Genomic DNA, 20,585 nt, shown 5'->3' on the forward strand with positions numbered 1-20,585 from the left:
ACCAGCGCAAGCAGCAGCAGCAGTCACCCCAGCCCCATTCACAGCATCCATACAAGTGCACGTTGTGCAACTATTCCACCACCACTTTGAAGGGCCTCAGAGTTCATCAGCAGCACAAGCATTCCTTCTGTGACAACTTGCCAAAATACGATGGGCCGCAGTCAAACGCACCGCAGGAGAGCGAGGCAGATGCTCATCCCTCTGCCAGCACAGTGAAGAAGAGCCAGACCTCCATCCTTGGGCTCTCATCTAAAAATAACTTTGTTGCAAAAGCCCCTAGGAAGGTCTCAAATGACTTCCCTTTGGATCTCTCTCCCGTGAAAAAGAGAACTAGGATTGACGAAATAGCGAGCAACCTGCAGAGCAAGATCAGCCAAAACAAACAGCAGGAGGATGCTGTGATTAACGTAGAGGATGATGAGGAAGAGGAGGACGACAATGAGGTGGAGATAGAGGTGGAGTTGGACAGAGAGGAAGAGCAAACAGAACCAATGATAGAGGTTTCCAGTTCTTACGCACCCCAGCAAATGTGGGGCAGGGAGGCTAACGATTCCCAGAAGGAGGCGAGCTTCAGGAGCATGCAGCATGACTACAATTCCACCAATGGGGCGGAGATTGAGCTCACTTTGTCTGAGGATGAGGAAGACTACTACTCTGCTGTCAGCATGAAGGACCATCAGAGCCCTAATGCCTCTGTTCTGGGCAGCCAGTCCAACATGTATGGTACCGACCAGAACAACGAGAACTCGGAGTTCAGCGACTCTGGCAGGCTTTACTATTGCAAACACTGTGATTTCAGCAACAAATCTGCCAGGAGTGTTAGCACCCACTACCAGCGCATGCATCCCTACATCAAATTCAGCTTTAGGTACATCCTGGATCCCAATGATCACAGTGCAGTGTACCGGTGTCTCGAGTGCTACATTGACTACACAAATTTTGAAGACCTGCAGCAGCATTATGGGGAGCATCATCCTGAAGCTATGAATGTACTGAACTTTGATCATTCTGATCTGATTTACCGCTGCCGCTTCTGCTCTTACACAAGCCCAAATGTTAGAAGCCTGATGCCACATTACCAAAGAATGCATCCCACAGTGAAAATTAACAATGCAATGATATTTTCGAGCTATGTTGTTGAGCAGCAAGAAGGGCTGAACACAGAGTCTCAGACGCTGAGAGAGATCTTGAATTCTGCTCCAAAAACTATGGCAACCTCCACCCCCGTGGCTCGCGGGACTGGTGTGCCAGCTGGTTTTAACAAAAGTGCCACCAAGAGTTTCAGTCCTGAATGTGAAAATCAGAAGGAACCTTCAGTTAACACTGTGGTTGTTTATGACTGTGACGTGTGCTCATTTGCAAGCCCTAACATGCATTCAGTTCTGGTGCACTACCAGAAAAAGCACCCTGAAGAAAAGGCCTCATATTTCAGGATCCAGAAGACCATGCGCGTAGTCTCTGTTGACAGGGGCTCTGCCCTCGCCCAAATGTCCTTTGAGCTGGGGGCCCCCATCTCCCCAAAGCTCTCCAGCTTGGGCTCTCAGCCTCCACCACCCCCTCCACCACCCCCAGACCTCTCTACGGAGCTCTACTACTGCAAGCACTGCTCCTACAGCAACCGCTCTGTTGTGGGGGTGCTCGTCCACTACCAGAAGAGACACCCGGAGATCAAGGTCACAGCCAAGTACATCAGGCAGGCCCCGCCGACCGCAGCCATGATGAGGGCAGGGGAGCTGCCCCCGGGCATCCAGAGGCCGCCAGTGTCCATGCAGCAGCTGGGCCGCGAGGGCTCCATGAACCCTCCGGAGAACGAGATGTTCTTCTGCCAGCACTGCGACTACGGGAACAGGACGGTGAAGGGTGTGCTCATCCACTACCAGAAGAAGCACCGCGACTTCAAAGCCAACGCGGACGTGATCAGGCAGCACACGGCCACCATCAGGAGCCTCTGTGACCGTGGGCAGAAGAAATCGGCTGGCAGCCTGCCCGCCCATGCCTCCGGTGCCGAGCGGGACAAGTCCAAGCTGAGAGCCCTCAAGTGCAGGCAGTGCAGCTACACCTCCCCTTACTTCTATGCATTGAGGAAGCATATCAAGAAGGACCACCCGAATCTGAAGGCCACGGTGACATCCATACTGAGGTGGGCGTTTCTGGATGGCTTGATAGAAGCTGGTTATCACTGTGAATGGTGCATTTATTCACACACAGAGCCGAGTGGCTTGCTTGTGCATTACCAAAGGAGGCATCCTGAGCATTATGTTGATTATACCTACATGGCCACCAAACTCTGGGCAGGTCCCGATCCTTCTCCTCCTGCCCTAGTGATGCCAACAGAGATGAAGACCTATAAATGCAGAGACTGCATTTTTGAAGCATCTTCTATTTGGGATATCACCAATCACTACCAAGCATTTCACCCTTGGGCCATGAATGGAGATGAATCTGTGTTGTTAGATATCATCAAGGAGAAAGATACTGCTGAGAAAACCATGCCACAGCCTGATGAAGGTGCGGTCAGGATGGAATCTGAAGACCAGATAGCAACGCCACAGATGGATCAGGATGCAGAGTGTGCAGAGGATCCCAGCCTTTCCCATGAGAAAACTGTCCAGCTGGCTTCTGCAAATCCTGCCATCTCCTCCACTCCATACCAGTGTACAGTGTGCCAGTCTGAGTACAACAACCTGCATGGCCTCCTGACACATTATGGCAAAAAGCATCCTGGCATGAAAGTGAAGGCAGCAGACTTTGCTCAGGATATAGACATTAACCCAGGGGCTGTGTACAAGTGCAGGCACTGCCCCTACATTAATACACGCATTCATGGCGTCCTCACACACTACCAGAAGCGTCACCCGTCAGTGAAAGTCACTGCTGAGGACTTTGTGCACGATGTGGAGCAGTCAACTGACATAGCTCAGAACGACGTGGAAGAGACAAGCAGGATTTTCAAGCAAGGCTATGGTGCTTACCGCTGCAAACTCTGCCCCTACACCCACGGAACCCTCGAGAAGCTGAAAATCCACTATGAGAAGTACCACAACCAGCCCGAGTTCGACGTTTTTGCCCAGTCACCGCCAAAGGTGTCTGCCTCAGTGGAGCCAGACATGGTGACCGAAATCAAGGCCTCCCCAGAAATTGCTGCTGAGGACGTTGGGGAGGTCTCCATGCCAGCGCCTCATTTCTCCAGTTCTCACCTAGTGTCTCACACAGTTTTCCGGTGTCAGCTCTGTAAATATTTCTGCTCCACCCGGAAGGGGATAGCAAGACACTACCGCATCAAACACAACAACGTCCGGGCGCAGCCGGAGGGCAAGAACAACCTCTTCAAGTGTGCCCTGTGCTCCTACACCAACCCCATCCGCAAAGGGCTTGCGGCACACTACCAGAAAAGACATGACATCGATGCTTACTACACCCACTGCCTGGCAGCCTCCAGGACAGTAAGCGACAAACCCAATAAAGTGATCATTCCATCTCCTCCCAAGGATGACACTCCTCAGCTCAGCGAGGAGCTGAGGAGGGCTGTGGAGAAGAAGAAGTGCTCGCTCTGTTCCTTCCAGTCCTTCAGCAAGAAGGGCATCGTGTCCCACTACATGAAGCGTCACCCCGGTGTTTTCCCCAAGAAGCAGCACGCCAGCAAGCTGGGGGGATATTTCACTGCCGTGTACGCTGATGAGCATGAAAAACCAGCCCCAGCCGAGGAGAGGAACGACTTTGAAAAGCCTGAGGTGGAGGCTGAGGCTCAGGAAATCGAGTGGCTTCCCTTCAGGTGCATTAAATGTTTCAAGCTGTCCTTCAGCACAGCAGAGCTGCTGTGCATGCATTACACTGACCACCACAGCAAGGATTTGAAGAGGGACTTTTCCATACTTGGAAGCGGCACCCGCTCTCAGAGCCCTGTCTACCAGTGCAAGCACTGTGATACAAAATTGCATAGCACAGCAGAGCTGACTGCACACTTGAATGGTCACAATGAGGAATTCCAGAAGCGTGCCAAACGTCAGGAGAGGAGGAAGCAGCTTTTGAGCAAGCAGAAATATGCAGATGGTGCTTTTGCAGATTTCAAACAAGAGAGGGTAAGGATTTGTGTGTCTGGTCTCTTTCTCTGCCCCCTGCTCCCCACCAGGGAGCCCACCAGTGCCCACTTGCATGTTCTCTTTGACAGCCAAATGACCACAGGCTAATGAATGACTCAGAGTGCCAGTGAGCTCCATAAGTCAATTACACATCCTGCTTTAATTTCCTCATCCATCCTCCCTAGGTTCTGTAGGAAACCTTGTTCCTTCCTACCGCTTCCTTCTGTATTTTCTTTATCTTCTTTCCTCCCTCCCACGCTTCTGGAGGGCCATCCGTGTCTGACACTTGCTTGTTCTTTTGTAGCAAGGCTGCCATGTACTTTCTCTACAAAATGTCCCATCCCCTTCTTCCATGTTCCTCTGAATAACACATCAGTTTTCTTCTCAACCTTCTCTCTCTCAGTCCTTTGTCTCATTGAGCACTCAGGGTTAGCATGACACAGATCTGTCTGGTGACAGGAGCTTTGGGCGGGTGCCTCATAAGGAGAGGACCAAATTGTTTCTCCATTTCTTGACCACTTCCCCCTTCCTTCTGCTTCAGTTTGAAAAAATACACTTGCTCAGGAAAAGCTTTGCACAGAAGTTGGGGAAGTTCTGGGGTCGTGGAGGAGGAGGCACAGATTCAGGCCAAACCAAAATGGTCTTCTAGAGTACCGCTGTTAGCCATAAAATGAATGTTTCTTCTGCACAGATGTCTTGTCCATGTACTTTGTAGGAATTAATGATCTCAGCAGAAATTGACCTTGCAGTTCTGCAAGACTGGACATCAAGTGTAACATCAGGTCTGAAGTCTGGTCTGTGCTCCTAAAAAATGAGGTGGCAAAACCTGCTTCAGTGGTTTGTGCTTGTGTGCTCAAACAGGCTTTTGGACACTTGGAGGATGTTTCAAAACTCAAGGAGAGGAAGGTGGTTGGCTACAAGTGCAAGTTTTGCGTGGAAGTCCATCCAACACTCAGAGCCATCTGTAATCACCTCCGCAAGCATGTCCAGTATGGGAATGTCTCTTCTGTGTCGGCCACTGTAAAGGTAAGAATTCCTGAAAGGTGACTGAAAGGGACTGAAACTACTTGCATTGTTTGAAAGAAAGGCCTCGTTGATAACCTGTGGAGGGCTCTCGTGTAGCTGGATGGGTTTTGAACCGGGCATTCCGGTTCCGCATTATGTTTTAATCTAACACTGAGTTTCTGAAGTGTGTTTGGTTCGTTTCAAGATGTTTTTTAACTTCTTTTCACTCCTGATCCAGGGGCATGAAGACTCTCTAATTCTCATTTCTTCTCAGACACAAAGGAGTTGGTGTCGTTGATGACCAAAAGACGGTTTATGAGCAGGAAACTTTCCCAGCTGCTTTATGGGCTACATTTCTACTTAGTTAAGCTCAAAAAGAGTCGTTTGTTTCCTTTTTTTTTTTCTCTGTATGTATATGATTTTTATTTTAGGAAGAGGAAGTGTGCACATACAAATGTGTGAAGCTGCTTGTGGTGCACCTTTCCACATGGAATTTGCACACTGGCTCCAGACAAAGCATTCAGTGGCCAGCTGAGCCAGTGATCCCCTCCAGGTGATTAGGTGCAAACATGTTGTTCCTTTCTCCCTGTGGAAAGGGGATGCCTCCTATGATATCTCCAAGGACAGGTGGTGTTCCAAAGTCTGATTTCCAGGATGTTTATTGGCAGGGGAAGTGAAAGTGAAGCAAGGCTGTGGGAATTAGCTCTTGTCAGAGGCTCCAGCTGCATGAGTGACAGGCCTTTTTTGGTGACATAATCTGCTTTTTGTGATGAAGCCCTGTCCTTCACAGCCTTACTCTCCCCACCTAAGAGAGCTTTCTTTGCCCTACCACTGACCTTTCCTTACCTTCTCACCTAGTACTCCTGACAGATTCAGATGCTTCTCTCCTAAGAGTCCTTTCCTTCTTCTCAATTCTCAAGTGATGCTTGTGCAGTGCTTTCTTTTGAGTTAATAAAATCTTGCATCAGGGAACAAAAGCTGAAAGCCATGGCCTAAAGAATGTGCTGGAAATGCCTCTTAGAGGGTGTTTAAGTAGCTGCACAAATACATGCTCTGGTTAGAAATGGGAAAGGAAGGTTATGAAAGAGACTAAAAAAAAGGACTTTTTCTGTTTGCTCTGTATTTTTGGAGGGTTCTAGGGTCTTAGTCTACTTGCTTCTTGAGCGTTTGATGCTAGCTTGTTCTAGCTTGTTTCTTGTGAGTTTGATGCTGATGAACAAAGTCTATTGAAGAGTAGACAGTTGTATTAGTCTGCAGGGTAGCTACAGTCAGCTAGAGCAAAATAAACTAAAATTAACTTCTCTGTAACTTACTAATTATTATCTGATCAAGTTTAGAAGAGTCACACCAAGACCATGGAAAGATAGGTTTCTTGTCTTTTTGCATGATCTGACACAAACTTGCTCAAGGAATGAGTTGTTTTTTGGTTTTTTTTACATATGCATACATCTATGTAATAGATGTAATTATGTTTTTCTCTCCCAAGAATAGGTCTTTTTTTTCAGAAAGCCATTGATGTGGAGCTTGTGTAGGGATATGTTTTGAGAAATAAAGCAGTGGGAAGCCTGGAGGTTCTGGTGAACACAGGGAAAAGCCTGAGGGGCAGAAGGGAGAGAGAATTGATGGCTTTGGGGGGATATGTCTTTTTTAGCAGGAAGCTGAAGATCCTTCAAACAGAACTTTGATGGAGGGTTTTGAGGGAGCCAAAGACCCTGGCATTGTGGAATTTACAGAAGCTGAATATGGAGCATCCCTGGAAGATGAAGCCAGGCCTGGGGGCTACCACTGCAGCCAGTGTGACCGGGTTTTGATGTCTATGCAGGGTCTGCGGTCCCACGAGAGGAGTCACTTGGCTCTGGCCATGTTTGCCCGGGAAGACAAGTACAGCTGCCAGTATTGCTCCTTTGTCTCTGCTTTCAGGCACAAGTAAGTTGTGGCTTTTGCTTTTTTTTTCTTTTTTTTTTCTTTTTTTTTTCTTTTTGTTTTTTCTTTCTTTAAATTTTTTAAAATTATTTTTGGTTTCCTAAAGAATCGCCAGCTAGCGGTGCTGGTTTATGGGCTGACACTGAAGGAGAGCTCACCTGCATTTATGTTGAGCCACACTTTTCTCGTGGTGTTTACCTTATTTTCCACACTGCAAAGTCTTTGGCCGTTGTGATTGGCTGTTTGTAAAAGATTGCACCTCTGTGTGTTCCTGAATTCATGTCAGCCCTCTTTTTGCATGCAGGGGAGAAGCATGCAAGCCAAAGAATAAGGATTATTTCACTGTGCAAACAGTGCAGCCCCACCACTTTTGCACCTTTGTAAAATGCATGACAATTAACAAGCCAAAAAGAGAAAAGTTAATCTTACATATTTGAGAAACTTCTGCTGCATATAGCTACCTTGTTTGTAATTACTGCTTTTTTTGTTGGCTGAGTTTTCATTTCTAATGTTAAAACAGTGTCATAAATTTACCTTAAATCAGACTTCTTTTCTTAGTTATGGCATGCAGTTTCAGTTAAATATTTCAAATTTATAACAGTGTGTTGAATGAGTGACTCCCTCATCCTGCTTCCTTGTCTGATATATGCTCATCATTAATAGTCACATTTCTTGTCAATTTTTCCCTGAGATTTGACTTAGCTTTAAGTTTGTCAGTTTTAAAAATTATTTTAATAATAAAAAAATATATATCCCTCCCCAAAAATGGGGTTTGTGATATATCTTCCCATGGCACCCGGACCTGATTCACAGGTCTGTGTTTCCTCTTAATTTCTGGGGAGAGAGATGCTTGTTCACTGTTTTAACAAAAGGAGGCAGATCCAGGTGCTCATTTGATGCAGCAGTCTTAAATTTGGTGATGACGTCACCATTTTGCAATCAAATGCATGTGGAAGAGAAGACATTTTTTAGTTCCTTGTGTTAAAAAGCAAAGTTTCTGCTGGTGTCACAGCATTGCAAATTGATGCCACAGTTGGAAAGGTCCCCAGAGTTGAGCAGCCAAGGCTAGGAGAGGTACTTGGGGGAAGGATGTGCACTGCTGGGTGTATCCCACCCTGTTTTGGCAAGGCTGGCAAGTGAGGGGAGCCCCTGCAGGGCTTGCTGTTTGCCTGCAAACTTGCTTCAACAGTCAGACTTTTGTTGAGTTTGGTGCCTAGTCACTCTGTTTCCTGCTAAGGATAAGTCATGTCCCAGAAGTTGCAGGATGGGTGAATCAAAAAGTGGTGGATGGCTGGGAAGAGCTCACCACCTAACTTGATGATAGGTGTGGTCTCTGTTGTTGAAGCTGTTTGCTTATTTTATTTTTGTTTCTGATGCAATTATTCCCCTGGGAGATTAGGTCGGTGAAGGAACCCAAGCCAAATGTTTAAACAGCCCACTATTCTCCCAGATCTGACCAAAACTATAAAACCTCCTTCTGCAAGAGTGCAGCTGGCAAACTGTGTAGTTGTGAATACAGTTTTAATTACTGCCATGTTGAATACCTTAAGGTATGTATATTTATAATAACTTAATATGTATTACATACCTCTTTGGCAGTCTGCTTTAATTGTTAAGTAATCTCATGCCCTGGAGGCTGTTTAAAACAAGTTTTGTTTTATGAAGTATTCACTGCGAGTCTTCAAAGCCTTACTCATTTAGGAGACGTTTTCCCCTATTTCTCTGGAAAAGTTGTGCATTTTGTCTGGTCCCAAACTCCATCCTGGATTTCTGCTAAGTTGCATTTGTATGAAGTGACCCTGAGAGGAGATACAAGTTCATTTTCTATTTTTTTGCTGTTATCAGATGTTTGAATACACAGGCTTCAGTGTTAGCTCTTGTAAACAGGGATTTTCTGGCTTGGGCTCTTGTCAGTGTGGGACTAAAGATCACGTGAAATCTTGTGTAGTGTGACAGGGCTGGAACAGCTGCTATTTGAGCTACATGTTGATACTCTGTAAAAGAGCAGGACAATTTAGGACAAATGAAAAGAGCTATGCCTGAAATACATCTAGAAAACTGAGGTGAGGGTGGAGGGCAGTTTTGGCAAATTGCAACTCCTGTAGTGTCTCTGCCCCGTTGTTGTTCCATCGCTGTGCATGAGATGACTCAAGCCAAGACCAGATCACAAAGCATAAATGTGTCCAAAGTGGAGGGCTGTACTGGAAATATTTACAGCTTGGGCTCAGACTACCTGCCTGCCACCCAGAGACAGTGAATTCATGTCTGTCAGCCACAGCGTAGGAACTGCAGAGCTCTGCAGGATTCACTCAGTTAGAATGAATTTGATCTTCTGTTAGAAAATGTGGGAAGCATCCTTTTTTCTACTCCAAACTTTACTGAGCTGCTAGGACAAATTGTGTCGAGAGCAGTTTTTGATCACTTCACAGTATTCAGGCTGCTGGTACTTCCATTTTCCCTGAAGAAAGTAGAGGCTGGTCTTTGCCACCCCTTCTTCTCCTGCTGAGCTTCATGTAGAATCTCCTACGCTGCTGCTTCTGAAACTCTGCTGCCTTTTAATCCTGGAACTCATCAATTGTAGCCTGCTGGCACCCTCCCCAGAGCAGGATCTCTAATCTGCTTTTGCTGCTGTAACCAAAAGAAGGCTTCCTCAGTAAAGCTGGTCAACAAAAAATTATTATTTTTTTTTTTACTCTTGATCACCAGGGCAAGAGGGGACATACATATTTTCACAAAAAATGTTTGGCAGGAGAAAAATTGTGTAACAACAATTTAATAAGAAAATAATTTCTTGCCTGTTTCATGTTTCTTCAGCTGGTCCTCTCAGTCTGGATCATGCATAACTTAATTTATACTAATCTTGCCCTATAAGTTTATTTAGGTGGCTTGCTCTCTGCATATACAGAATTGGTGTCAGCTCTGCTCCTTTCCTTGACACTAGATTTGCCTTCACTGTGCGAGCAGACCTGTTGAATTTGCTGGAGAGAGAGAGAGAGTGAAAGAGGACCCTTACTTGCTCTGCTGTTGCTGTAAAGTGCTTTGCTCTGCCTCTGAAGGCACAGCTGAAACAATTGACCCTTTTCTGTCTCTCCTCAAGCCTGGACCGCCACATGCAGACCCACCACGGGCACCACAAGCCGTTCCGCTGCAAGCTCTGCCCCTTCAAGTCCTCCTACAACAGCCGCCTGAAAACCCATATCCTCAAGGCTCACACTGGTAAGTTCTGCCCTCTCAGTCTTGCAGCTGAAATGGCCCACTGTGTTCTTGTGGCTGATCACAGATGCTGGGTTGAACCACGTGTTTTGTCACCAGAGCTGGGTAAGGTTTTTTCTGAGGGTCGCAATTGCGGCTGGACAGCCAACAGAATCTGTTGGGCTAAGTGGGAGTTTGGGAAGGGCAAGGATTTAAATTGATGGGTACTTCACGAACTTTTTTCTTCTCTTTTCTCTTACATGAATGATATTTTTTCCCTTATTTCTGCTTTTCTCCAAGTGGATTTCATCGCTTATACCATAGATGCCATAACAAAACTGGCAGTGAGCATTGCTCTGCTCTTTGCATTTTTGTTTGTGCTTTAGGTGACTCTGGGAAAAAGACTGTGAACAGCACCCTGGTTTTTGGTAGAGTCTAATGCTGGCTTTCCTGTTAAAACCTAACCCTGTAAACACTGGGAGTCAGGTCTGTGTGCAACAGACTGAGAATGTCAAAATTGCATTACCAAACGTGGAAATTTGTCTTGCAAATCTCTGTATTTCAGTATGGAATCCATACCAGCAATCAAGCAAGACATACTTCTGAGGAACAGGAGTTGGGAAGGTGATGTGTCACACAGAGTAGGTCACCTGAAATTGTTGCACCTTTGATTATTAAAAAGTGAGACTTCCTCACTTTTTAAGTGAGGATTTCCTCATCTTTATTCCTTGGCTGTAGACTCTTGGCACCGTCACACATCCTTCATTGAAAGGTTATCTTTTGGTTTGCAGTCCAAACATGCACTCTGGTGCAAATAATAGGATAGTGACCAGTCTCAAAATCTGAGAACTAGCCCAGCTGTTTAAAAGTTGTGAGTAGAAACTCCTTGAACAAGAGTTTCTGATAAAAAGACCCACAAATATGTTCCTTTTCTTAGTATTTGCTTACTCAAAGCCATATACTCTGGGGTGGAGGAAAGTGGAAAAATGGGGAGAAAAGGCGTAAGAAATTTGTAGCTGTCTGCTGATACAAAAAAGAAAAATATTGTTGCCATTGATCCAGAGGCATTTTTCATCTACAGAAATACAGGAGGGATTGATGGTCTTGTGTACTTTGTTTCCTGTATATTTTTGTGGATTTCACAGAGCTTGTGCCAGTTTCTGTACTTAGATGGATAAAATAGATTAGCTTAACTTTTGCCACCTTCCTTTTGTATGGGAGGGCTGTGGCATTCTGTCCCTTCTAGGAAATCCAACTGTGTGCAGCAGTTCCAGTTCACAGAATCCCACGTCCTGTGTGGATGAGCCATGGTTCTTTATTTTCACCAACCATTAAGTAATGTTTTCTGTATGCTATTACACAGCTGGGCTCCTTGCTTGAACCTGCCAGATACTTAGACCCAAAGTTACCATGCAACTAATATTTTCTTCACACTTCTCTCTATGAAATTCATTAATTTATTTATTAAGAGTTCATGCTTCTGAGCTTTGTTTAGTGGACAGACACCCCTTGCCAGGGCCATGTTTTGCATTCTACAAGAACACAATTTCATGGTTGCCTAGATAGTGCTTGCACAGTGACTTGGGTAATAGGGTTTCCAAAGGCTTATGGATGTTTCTGCCTCAGTCCCATTTCTACCAAGTGGATGGTCACGTCACAGAAAAGTGGCTTGTATGTTTTTCAGTCAGAACTTTGCTTTGGTGTGTTTTGACTCAGTCATTCAGAAAAATGTATTACTGAACAAGCATGTCTGGCTTCCTCAGACTCCCCAGTTTTTCAATGGCATGGTGGTTCACTGAACCTCTCTTATGTTACTTTTTTTTTATTCAAATGTCAGTCGTCTCATTATCCACTTACTCAGAATTTAAAACTTCAGTCCTCCTGAATTTTCCCTGAAATCTCCTGGAGATCTTTAAAAGTCCATAAAATCCTGAATCCTGAAGTATTTTACTCAGTCTGCCTCATTTTCTGGGTGTGAATCAAAATTCAGTGAACTACAAAATCCGCTCTTGTGTGACAGCTGGTACCAGTGTTTCTGGCATTTGTTTTTCATCCAGTGTGCGTGCCATCTCCTTTGGCATGGAGCAAAACAGTTTACAGTTACTCTAAACGGGCTCTCTGTTGTTTTCATCTGAACTTTTTCACCTATTCTTTATCTTTTTTTCCTTTCTTTTTTTTTGCTTGTGTTTTTGAGGAATCCTTGTTACCAATTTCTTAATCAGCAATTACTCTGGAAATGCAGAAATGGGTGATTGTAATATAAGAGCATTGGTCCTGTTCAGTTTCTGTGTATTCTGGAACATAGTGCTTTGAGTACATATCAAGTGTTGAGACCCACTACATAAATGCTTACATTTATTTATTTGCATGTGTATTAATATGATCACTTGGTGAGATGCAAAACTAGCAGTCAAAAAAAGTGCAGAAGACTTCTGTTGGGCCAAACTGTAGCTTTTCCTCTGCAATCAGGCACATCCTTTCATGCTGTGATGTCCATTGGAAATGAATAGTGCCATATTTATTAGTGTGTCCAGGCTGCTTGGTATGTAATCATCTTTTATTTGCTTTAATGTCTTGTGGTGCTTTTAAGTTAATGGTTGGTGCTTGTTGTCATCCAGGAATCTCTTACACTGACAAAGCCATGAAGGTCTATACCTGTATCTCACTGGTATCTTGTAACCTTGGAATATCTTTTGTCCTTAAATTATTGTGTTCCATTGAGCAACTCGTTGTGCGTGCCACTCAAGAAATGTTGTATTTCTGTTTGCAAAACGGAAATGTGTAATTCGTGCAATGCACAGGTGAGGAATGTCACTTGGAAAAACACAAAGGGGAGCTTTTTGTTTCACCACTTCAGACTCTTTGAGTGTTCTTTTTCAGATGCACCAAAAAAGGGCGTTCTAAGAGTTTGTATTTTGTCCTGATGATTAGCATGGTTTTTCTGGAGGACAGGGGTGGGAGTTTTGTGGAGGATGCTTGCTCATAATTTCAGGTGTGCTTACTCTGAATGGCTGCTGTGTTTTCATATTCTCTTTTGGTTCATTTATTTCTGGTGTGGGAAACAGTGCTGCTTGAGAACCTTCTTTGCTGGATTTGTCAAGAGGTGGAAAACATTTTCTGGTTCATCCATTACCAAAACTCTCGTTCTTCTGTTGCTGTTCATGAATATTTTGCTTCTGTATTAATTTTGGCACCTTTTGTACAACCCATGTGTGGCCAGTGTTAATCTTGTACCTGGAAGTGGCACTTCCAAAACAATAACTTGGCACCTGTATATAATATCACATTGTTTGTGTTGGGACAGTTTCACTTTGTGTTCCAGTTGCCTCCATGCCTCTGTGCAAAACAAATCTTGTATCAGGATTTGTTTCCCCTTGTTTGCTGTCTCTATGGCTTGGAATGTATTCAAAATTAAATCCACTACTGTGCATTACTTCTGTTCTTTCACTTCTTTTAGCGGTTTCTCATAACACACTTCCACACAGCCTGGTAGATACACCCTTTTTTTGTACTTGGCATTGCCGTGTTCGCCAGCCTTGACTTGGTTGCCACTTCTTTGAAGACTGATGCTGCCTAATGGCAGGTTTTTCTTAAGGAAAACTGTAACCTTTCCCAAATTACACCACACACTTTTTTAAATTTTTTTTTTCCTTTCTTTCTTTTTTGTTTGTGGAGGGCCCTTTGTTAGAGTTTTGTAGTGTCCTTCTTGCTTCATTAATAATGACGCTGGATGTGCTGCATGCAGAAACAAACAACTTCACCATCTCTAGTCGCTGTGCTCCCAAACAAATTTGGAAGTGCTGTGGTTAAGTTGCTCCATTTTCATCCCAGAGTCTGTTTTCTTCCCATACCATGCAACACAGGCATGCTGAAAGTCTGATCTCTGTTTTTCTTGACATCAGCCGCTGTACAAGGATCTGCAGTTGCCAGAAAGTGATACTTTGGTCCAAAGCAGGTGTCTACACCCACTCCAGACTGCTCCATCAAGGAGACATGCATAGCTTGTTTCCTTTGGGATCAGTCTTTTCTCTGAAGAGTCCATGAGAATTTTACTGCCAAGTTGAGTAGGAGAAGTGTGAGGGCCCCATTTTGTTTCTTTTGTGAGCTGATGACTTGCCTGTATTTCGCTCACCCAGGTGAACATGCCTACAAATGTTCCTCCTGCTCATTTTCCACCATGACAATCAGCCAGCTGAAAGAGCACTCCTTGAAAGTGCATGGGAAAGCACTGACACTACCAAGACCCCGCATTGTCAACCTTGCAGCCTCACACGCCCACCACACCTCCTAATGGTAAGAGGTGCCTCAGAGCAAGAATTTAATTGTCTAAGGTGCCGCTTAATATTTTTATTGCAACCCAAATGGCAGCAGGCAGCTTTGCACCAAAAGCATCTTCGTTTGGTCATTAAGAGGAAACCAGAAGTTGCATCAGAACCCAAGAGTTAAACGTGATGTTGTAGGAAGTGATCTGCTTTAGGTCCTCACCAGTTCATAGTACAATTATTTGTCCCCTCACTGCAGCCGCTGACTTTAAAACATGTCACTGCTGGCTTTGCTAGCAGAGATTTACATTGTAGAAAATATTTCAGACTCATAATTTCCATTCGTAGCCAGTGGGAAAGGGGTCTTCAAATCCCATCCATGCTTCTGATTCTCTTTTATATTCATAGAATCACAGAGTGGTTTGGGTTGGAAGGGGCACCTTGATGATCATCTCCTTTCACTCCTCTACCATGGCCAGGGACACCTTCCACTATCCCAGGTTGCTCCAAGCCCCATCCAACCTCACCTTGGACTCTTCCAGGGATGGGGCAGCCTCAGCTTCTCTGGGAAACCTCTGCCAGGGCCTCACCATCCTCACAGGGAACAATTTTTTTCCTAATGCCTAATCTCATGAGTAGAGCACTTTGATGAAACCACATGATTAAGCTTAAAATGTGAACCAGTAATAGTAGGAAGAGTAATTACTGTTGTTGTCTGTTGTACAGAGGATACCAAAAGTGCCTTCAGATATTCAGCTGCAGGAAGGAGAACCTGAGCACTGTTTCCTTTTCAGTGCTTCTTTTGAAAGCTGTTGATCCCCTTGTGCTGGAGGGGTGTGTAGAAGATGCTTGGAAAGCAGCAGAGGGAGGGACACTGCTTAAACAGAGAAAATAGAAGAGGTGGTGTGGGGTATCACAGCAAGCTTTAAGGCTTTTTAAGTAGCAGACTATGAGGCATCTTCTGGTGTCACTTCCTACCAGTTAAGAAGAGAGCTCTTCTTTGGAAAAAATCCCTTAATTCCTGGATGAGTTTCATTGACATGGAAGGAGAATATTTGCAGATGTTCAAAGAACTGGAATGTATGGAAGGTGTGTTAGAAGAGGGGAAAATACCTTTTTATTTTCCAGAGAATTAATTTTGTTGTTTGGTGTTTTTCTTGGGATGCTGGTGAACTAAGGATGGGAGGTAGATATTATCTGTAATCGTTTTGTAGCATTTTTGGTCTCCTATTTTCCTCTGTTTCTCACCAAACAAAAACAACAAAAAAACTGAAAGTGAAATCAGAAAGAGTGGAAGAAAAAAAGTTCAGAAAATGGCTAAAAATAATTGGAATAAGTAAATCAGCATAAAAATACCTTATTGAAGGGGAAAAAAAAAGGCAAAATATTTTTGTGATTTAGCAAGTCACTTTTTGGGTCAGAATCAGAATCTTAACAAGAGATTTTGACCAGCTGCTCCCAGACAACGTATTTGTCAACAAGTTGTCTGGAATAGTGCAACTACTGAGTTTTTTTGCTAATGCTAGCTTAAGCTAATCCAGCAAACTGAGTACATTTTGAGATGTGTTCTACTGCTTTATTTTTTTTCTGCTTTTAAAATAAAATGTTCCACTACTGACTTAAGAAGTGGAGAATAATTTTCAGTGGCTGTCCAAGCCTTTCCTGTGTGTTAGCAGTCTTTTATTATTGGTGTGTGGACAATACTCTGTTTTGGGAAGGATGGTTCAGTTACCTTTTTTTTTTAAATTTTCCTTATCCCAGGAGCTCAAACTCTTTACTAATGGAGTTAAAATTCAGGATACCTGCTGTAACCTGCAAAGGATGATTTTGCAGCCTTTAAGAACTCTTCCTAGAAATAGTTCAAACGATGTCTCTGTTAACAACAGCATTTCATTGGGTTGACTTTGTGACCTAGACCTGTATTACAGCCTGAGACCAAGGCCAAATTTGTCCCAGTTAGCTAGATCATCTTTAAATGGAGTTAATGGTTAAGTCACTTTGACAAGAATAGAGGCTACCCACTGGGGAGCTCATCAGACAAGTACAGGTGTTACAATAATAGTGTTAGCATTTTCAGCATTGCTTGAGGAAGGAATAACCTGCTTTAAGTAATTTTTTCACATTCTACAGTTGGCTGCAGATCAGGTTAATGGTGGCTGTTCTTGTGGCATCACATGGGTTTTTTTGGGTTTTTAGAAGGCAATAAATAATTGCCTCCATGGCCCAGGCCTGTGAGTCACAGGTGGTGTGCAAGACTAGATGAAATAACTGGTCAATAATAATAGGAATAATAGGAAATAATAGGAAATGCAGGCACTGTTATGTCCAGCTAGAGTATTAGGAAGGGCTCACGTGGTGTGGAGTAGCTGGATTTTGTCTGTTGGTGTGTGTGAATAACCTGCAGTGTGAGCCATGATCAAAGCCAATTCTCCAGGGAGGCAGAACTCAACCTGGGCTGGGGTGAAAGGCAGACAAAAAGCTGCATCCCATTGTTAGGGAGATTGTTTTGTAGGTTGATGGGTGTGCAGCAGGCTTGTGTAATTGAAGTGGTTGCAGAAAGGAGCTGTTCTTGCCTGTGAATAAATGCTGTGGTTGGAGGAGGAAATACAGCAGGGTGGTTTGGGGAGCTGGCAGGACTCATCTTGTGGATTGTTAAGCTCTGTAAAAATGTGGGAGAGGGAGAAGGATGCTGAATTGTAACAGCAAAGTGCATGAATAGAGCTGATCTGCAGCAGCAACACAGTGGAACTTCTGTGATGCTTCTTTTCCTTGCAAAAATTGTTCCCTGATGGGCCTTCCTTAGAACATTCATTTTGTTCTTTTAGATCCATCCACCCATCCATCAAAAGAGGTGAATGTATTCAGATTTCTCTGGCTCATCTCTTTCAGCTCTGTGTTGGTAGCAGCAGACCTAATCTGGAGTACTCAGCTGCACATCCCAGAGGTGTTTTTGGGGTGCCTGGTAGGCTTTTCATGGAACTGAAGCTGAAGTGGAGTAGGTACTGAATGTTTTGGGTAGAGCCATCCTTGCCAGCTATAATTCTGATGTCATTAGAAAGCATAACAACCTCTTCAGTCCAATTAATAACAATAATTCAGAGCATGTGTGCTCCTCTCAGGGCAGTAGTGTAAGAAGGCGATGGTGTCACTCTTGATGGGTCAGCAGGGAAGGCCTTTTTTACACATGCATCATTCAAAGATCCTGCCTTTTTTATCCTACCCCTCTTTGCCTGCTGGGCAGTATTTTAATACATAAAAAAACTGTTTTCACTGTATCCTCTTCTAACCAGAAGTAAAGCACTCTGTGGGGCTTTTTGGGGGGTGTGGAGTGATGATATTTTGGTTTGTGGGTGTTCTTCTTACAGACAGACACAAAAAATTCCCAGAAAATACTGGTCATGAGTGCTGTTTTTCTGGTTTTCATGGTATAGGGGCATTAAATGGTTTGTAGTGCCCAGCTCTTGTTGACACAAATGAGGTTGCCATTGTGGTAAAATGTTCTTTGGCTCTCCTGATAGTTCACAGGTGTTTTTTGTCTTGCAAGAAGGAAATGGTGGGGGGTTGCTGTATATTTGCCTGAGTGTTTGGCTTGTTTGTTTGAATTTACTTATTTTCAATTTACACGAAAATGTTCCTTGAAAATTCTGAGAGCGTGAGCAGCAAAAGTTAATTGTAAATGGGAATACTACAAACTGCTAGGAGGACTGGATGAATCTCCTCACAGGATCTGCTTCCACGTTCTTTCAGCCTTTCTCAGAATAAGAGCTTGCATTCATGTTAATCTCTGCCCAGAAACGGGTTTTTTTGGGTTTTTTTTTTTGATGGTGATGTCATCCTATGGGGCTGTGTGTGTCACAGGTAAGTGTTCCAAGCTCTGCTCCTGTTGAGGGCAAGGCAATGGAATAAAAAAAAATTAAAAAAACCAAAAACAAAAACAAAAACAAAAACAAACAAAAAACCAAACAAACAAAAAAAAAAAAAAAACAAAAAAAAAAACCCACACAAAAAAACCAAAAAAAAACCCAAACAACTGCATTTCCAAGGCACCACGCTGGAATGCTCCCATCTCTTTCCATAAGAAAGACCTGCAGAGACACAGAGCAGACGCACAAAAATTGTGTGTCTGAGCGTGAGAAAACACGGCACAGCTGCAGGACTTGTGTGCAGAGGGATCATCAGCTGAGGGCAGAGCACATGGCCACAGACACTGCCTGTGTGAGTGGGGTTGTAAATTTAAAATCAGTGTGTTTGTGGTCAGGGGCTGGTGATCTGCCCTCCTCTCACAAACTGCAGAGACACATGAGCTCAACCCCTTGCCATTAAGTAAAGCAGAGTGACTTAACAGGCTGATAAACAGTTTCATCTTATGCCTTCAAACACAGCAAAGGCTTCTTAAGAGCATGTGAAATACCTGTCCTAAATTGCCCTGGCTGCTATTACTGATTTTTGGAGTAGCCCTTTATTTTTTGAAAACAACCCCTTGGGCCTAGGCATGTTGTAGAGCAAAGCACTGCTCTTTGATCATATGGCTGGCAGATTTGGAGCTTCATAAATTTCCTTGTGCCGTGACTGCGTGCAGTAATTCAAAATTACAGCTTTTTAAAATTTTAGTGTTTAAGAATATTGAGTTGTCGAAATAAAACAGCAAAGTGCTAGGCTAAACAGACCTGGATGTGGTTTCTAATGTCTCCTCAGTCATGGTGCTGTGGTATAAGTCCATTTCTTTTTACTGGCCACCAGTTCTTGATCTACAGAAAGTTGCACACTATTTGTGTGCAGATGAAGTTCAATAATTGTGCTTTTCACTGCTGTGCAAACCAAACAGAATTTATCATTAATACCAGCACACATCACAAAACACATGTAAGTAAGGTCAGAACTAGAAGATTTCCTGAGTCTCCCAGTACATGGTATGTCAACATCTTAATTAAATTTAATTAATTGCAGCAGCAAATGCATTGAAAACTGCTAAGTGAAACATCCAGTGCCCTGTTCCAGGTTTTTTTCACTGAACTTTAGCCTTTGCCAGCGGAAAATAACTTTGCCTCATCTAGAGGCTGAAGTATAAATACATCTGCTTGCTTTGCCAGGGCTAGGCTGGGCACGAAACTGCTTGACTGAGTCTTGTTTCTTGGACTGTTGTTCCAGAGCTGTAAATCCCTTCCCATTTTAGCACACTTTTCCAAAGTAGATTGTGCATAATCAGACTGGATGTCTTCTTCTGTGCTGCCTCACAGATGAACTTCTGAAGGGTACAGAGGGCCTTTGGCAGGTTTTGCTGAAGCAATTTCATGTAATACCAGAACGAGGGGAGGGCTATGGGCAGCAGGGCACCATTTCAAGAAAAATCCAAAAATCTGGTGCCTGTGAGTCATGATTCTGCCTTCCAAACCTTTCAGATGAGAGTGGCAGGCTTCCCATGTGGCCAGACATACTACCCTGATTTTTGGGTTCTCCTGTTTTATGTTGTTGTTGTTGTTGAGTCTTTTAAATCCATATCATGCATTGTGGCTGACTTGCTTATTTTTATTCACGTGCGCTGTTACTCTTGATAAGGGATATTTTTCTAACCTTGCAGTCAGGGCAGAAAGTTCCTAAGATGGTCCCTTCCCCTTTGGTGCTGTTTCTCTGTTATTGTTGCTTGTGTGTCTTTGTGTTTTATGGCTGTTGCTGTCTGGGGAAAATCACAATGGTCAGTCCTCACAGCCAGAAAACTTGGTGTTAGAGCAGAATGTCGTTTAGTTCTGGGTTTGGGAGTTTTTTGGGAGGAGGGCTTGGACAAAGACTCCTTTGAAGTTTCAGGCCCTTTTGTTTCACTGCAGTTTGGCTGGAAGGGCGGAGAGCCAGTAGTGACTGCAGGGCAAATCCAGGCAGAGCTACAACAGCTAATTGCTTTAATTGCCAGGTGAGATGGAAGGATTGCATCCATGTTAAGGATGCAAGGTGGTGATCTGCATACTGCAGAATAGAAGATGGTTTTGCTTTTGTAGTTACACTTGGGCTGCAAGGAACTGTCTGCTTGTTCTGCTTGTTTCCCTGCTTTTGTGCCCCACAGGAGTGATGCCTCACAGGAGTGATGCTTCATGCTCACTCTCAGCTATCAGATTAACCTCTGTTACCTGAG

At 44.0% G+C, this 20,585-nt stretch overlaps 1 protein-coding gene across 1 annotated transcript in view; it reads left to right on the forward strand.

Annotated features, from left to right (window-relative positions):
- ZNF462 (zinc finger protein 462) overlaps positions 1–20,585 on the forward strand; it is an 88,125-nt gene that overhangs the window by 41,204 nt on the left and 26,336 nt on the right. The window contains 6 exon segments of the mRNA XM_014309930.2: positions 1–4,079; positions 4,941–5,105; positions 6,907–7,010; positions 10,105–10,223; positions 14,336–14,492; positions 18,766–18,794. The exon segment at positions 1–4,079 is cut by the window's left edge and continues 27 nt beyond it. Coding sequence (XP_014165405.2) covers positions 1–4,079; positions 4,941–5,105; positions 6,907–7,010; positions 10,105–10,223; positions 14,336–14,492; positions 18,766–18,794 — 4,653 coding nt within the window.

The sequence above is a fragment of the Geospiza fortis genome, unplaced genomic scaffold (genome assembly GCF_000277835.1).
Source record: "Geospiza fortis unplaced genomic scaffold, GeoFor_1.0 scaffold208, whole genome shotgun sequence".
NCBI classification, from domain to species: domain Eukaryota; kingdom Metazoa; phylum Chordata; class Aves; order Passeriformes; family Thraupidae; genus Geospiza; species Geospiza fortis.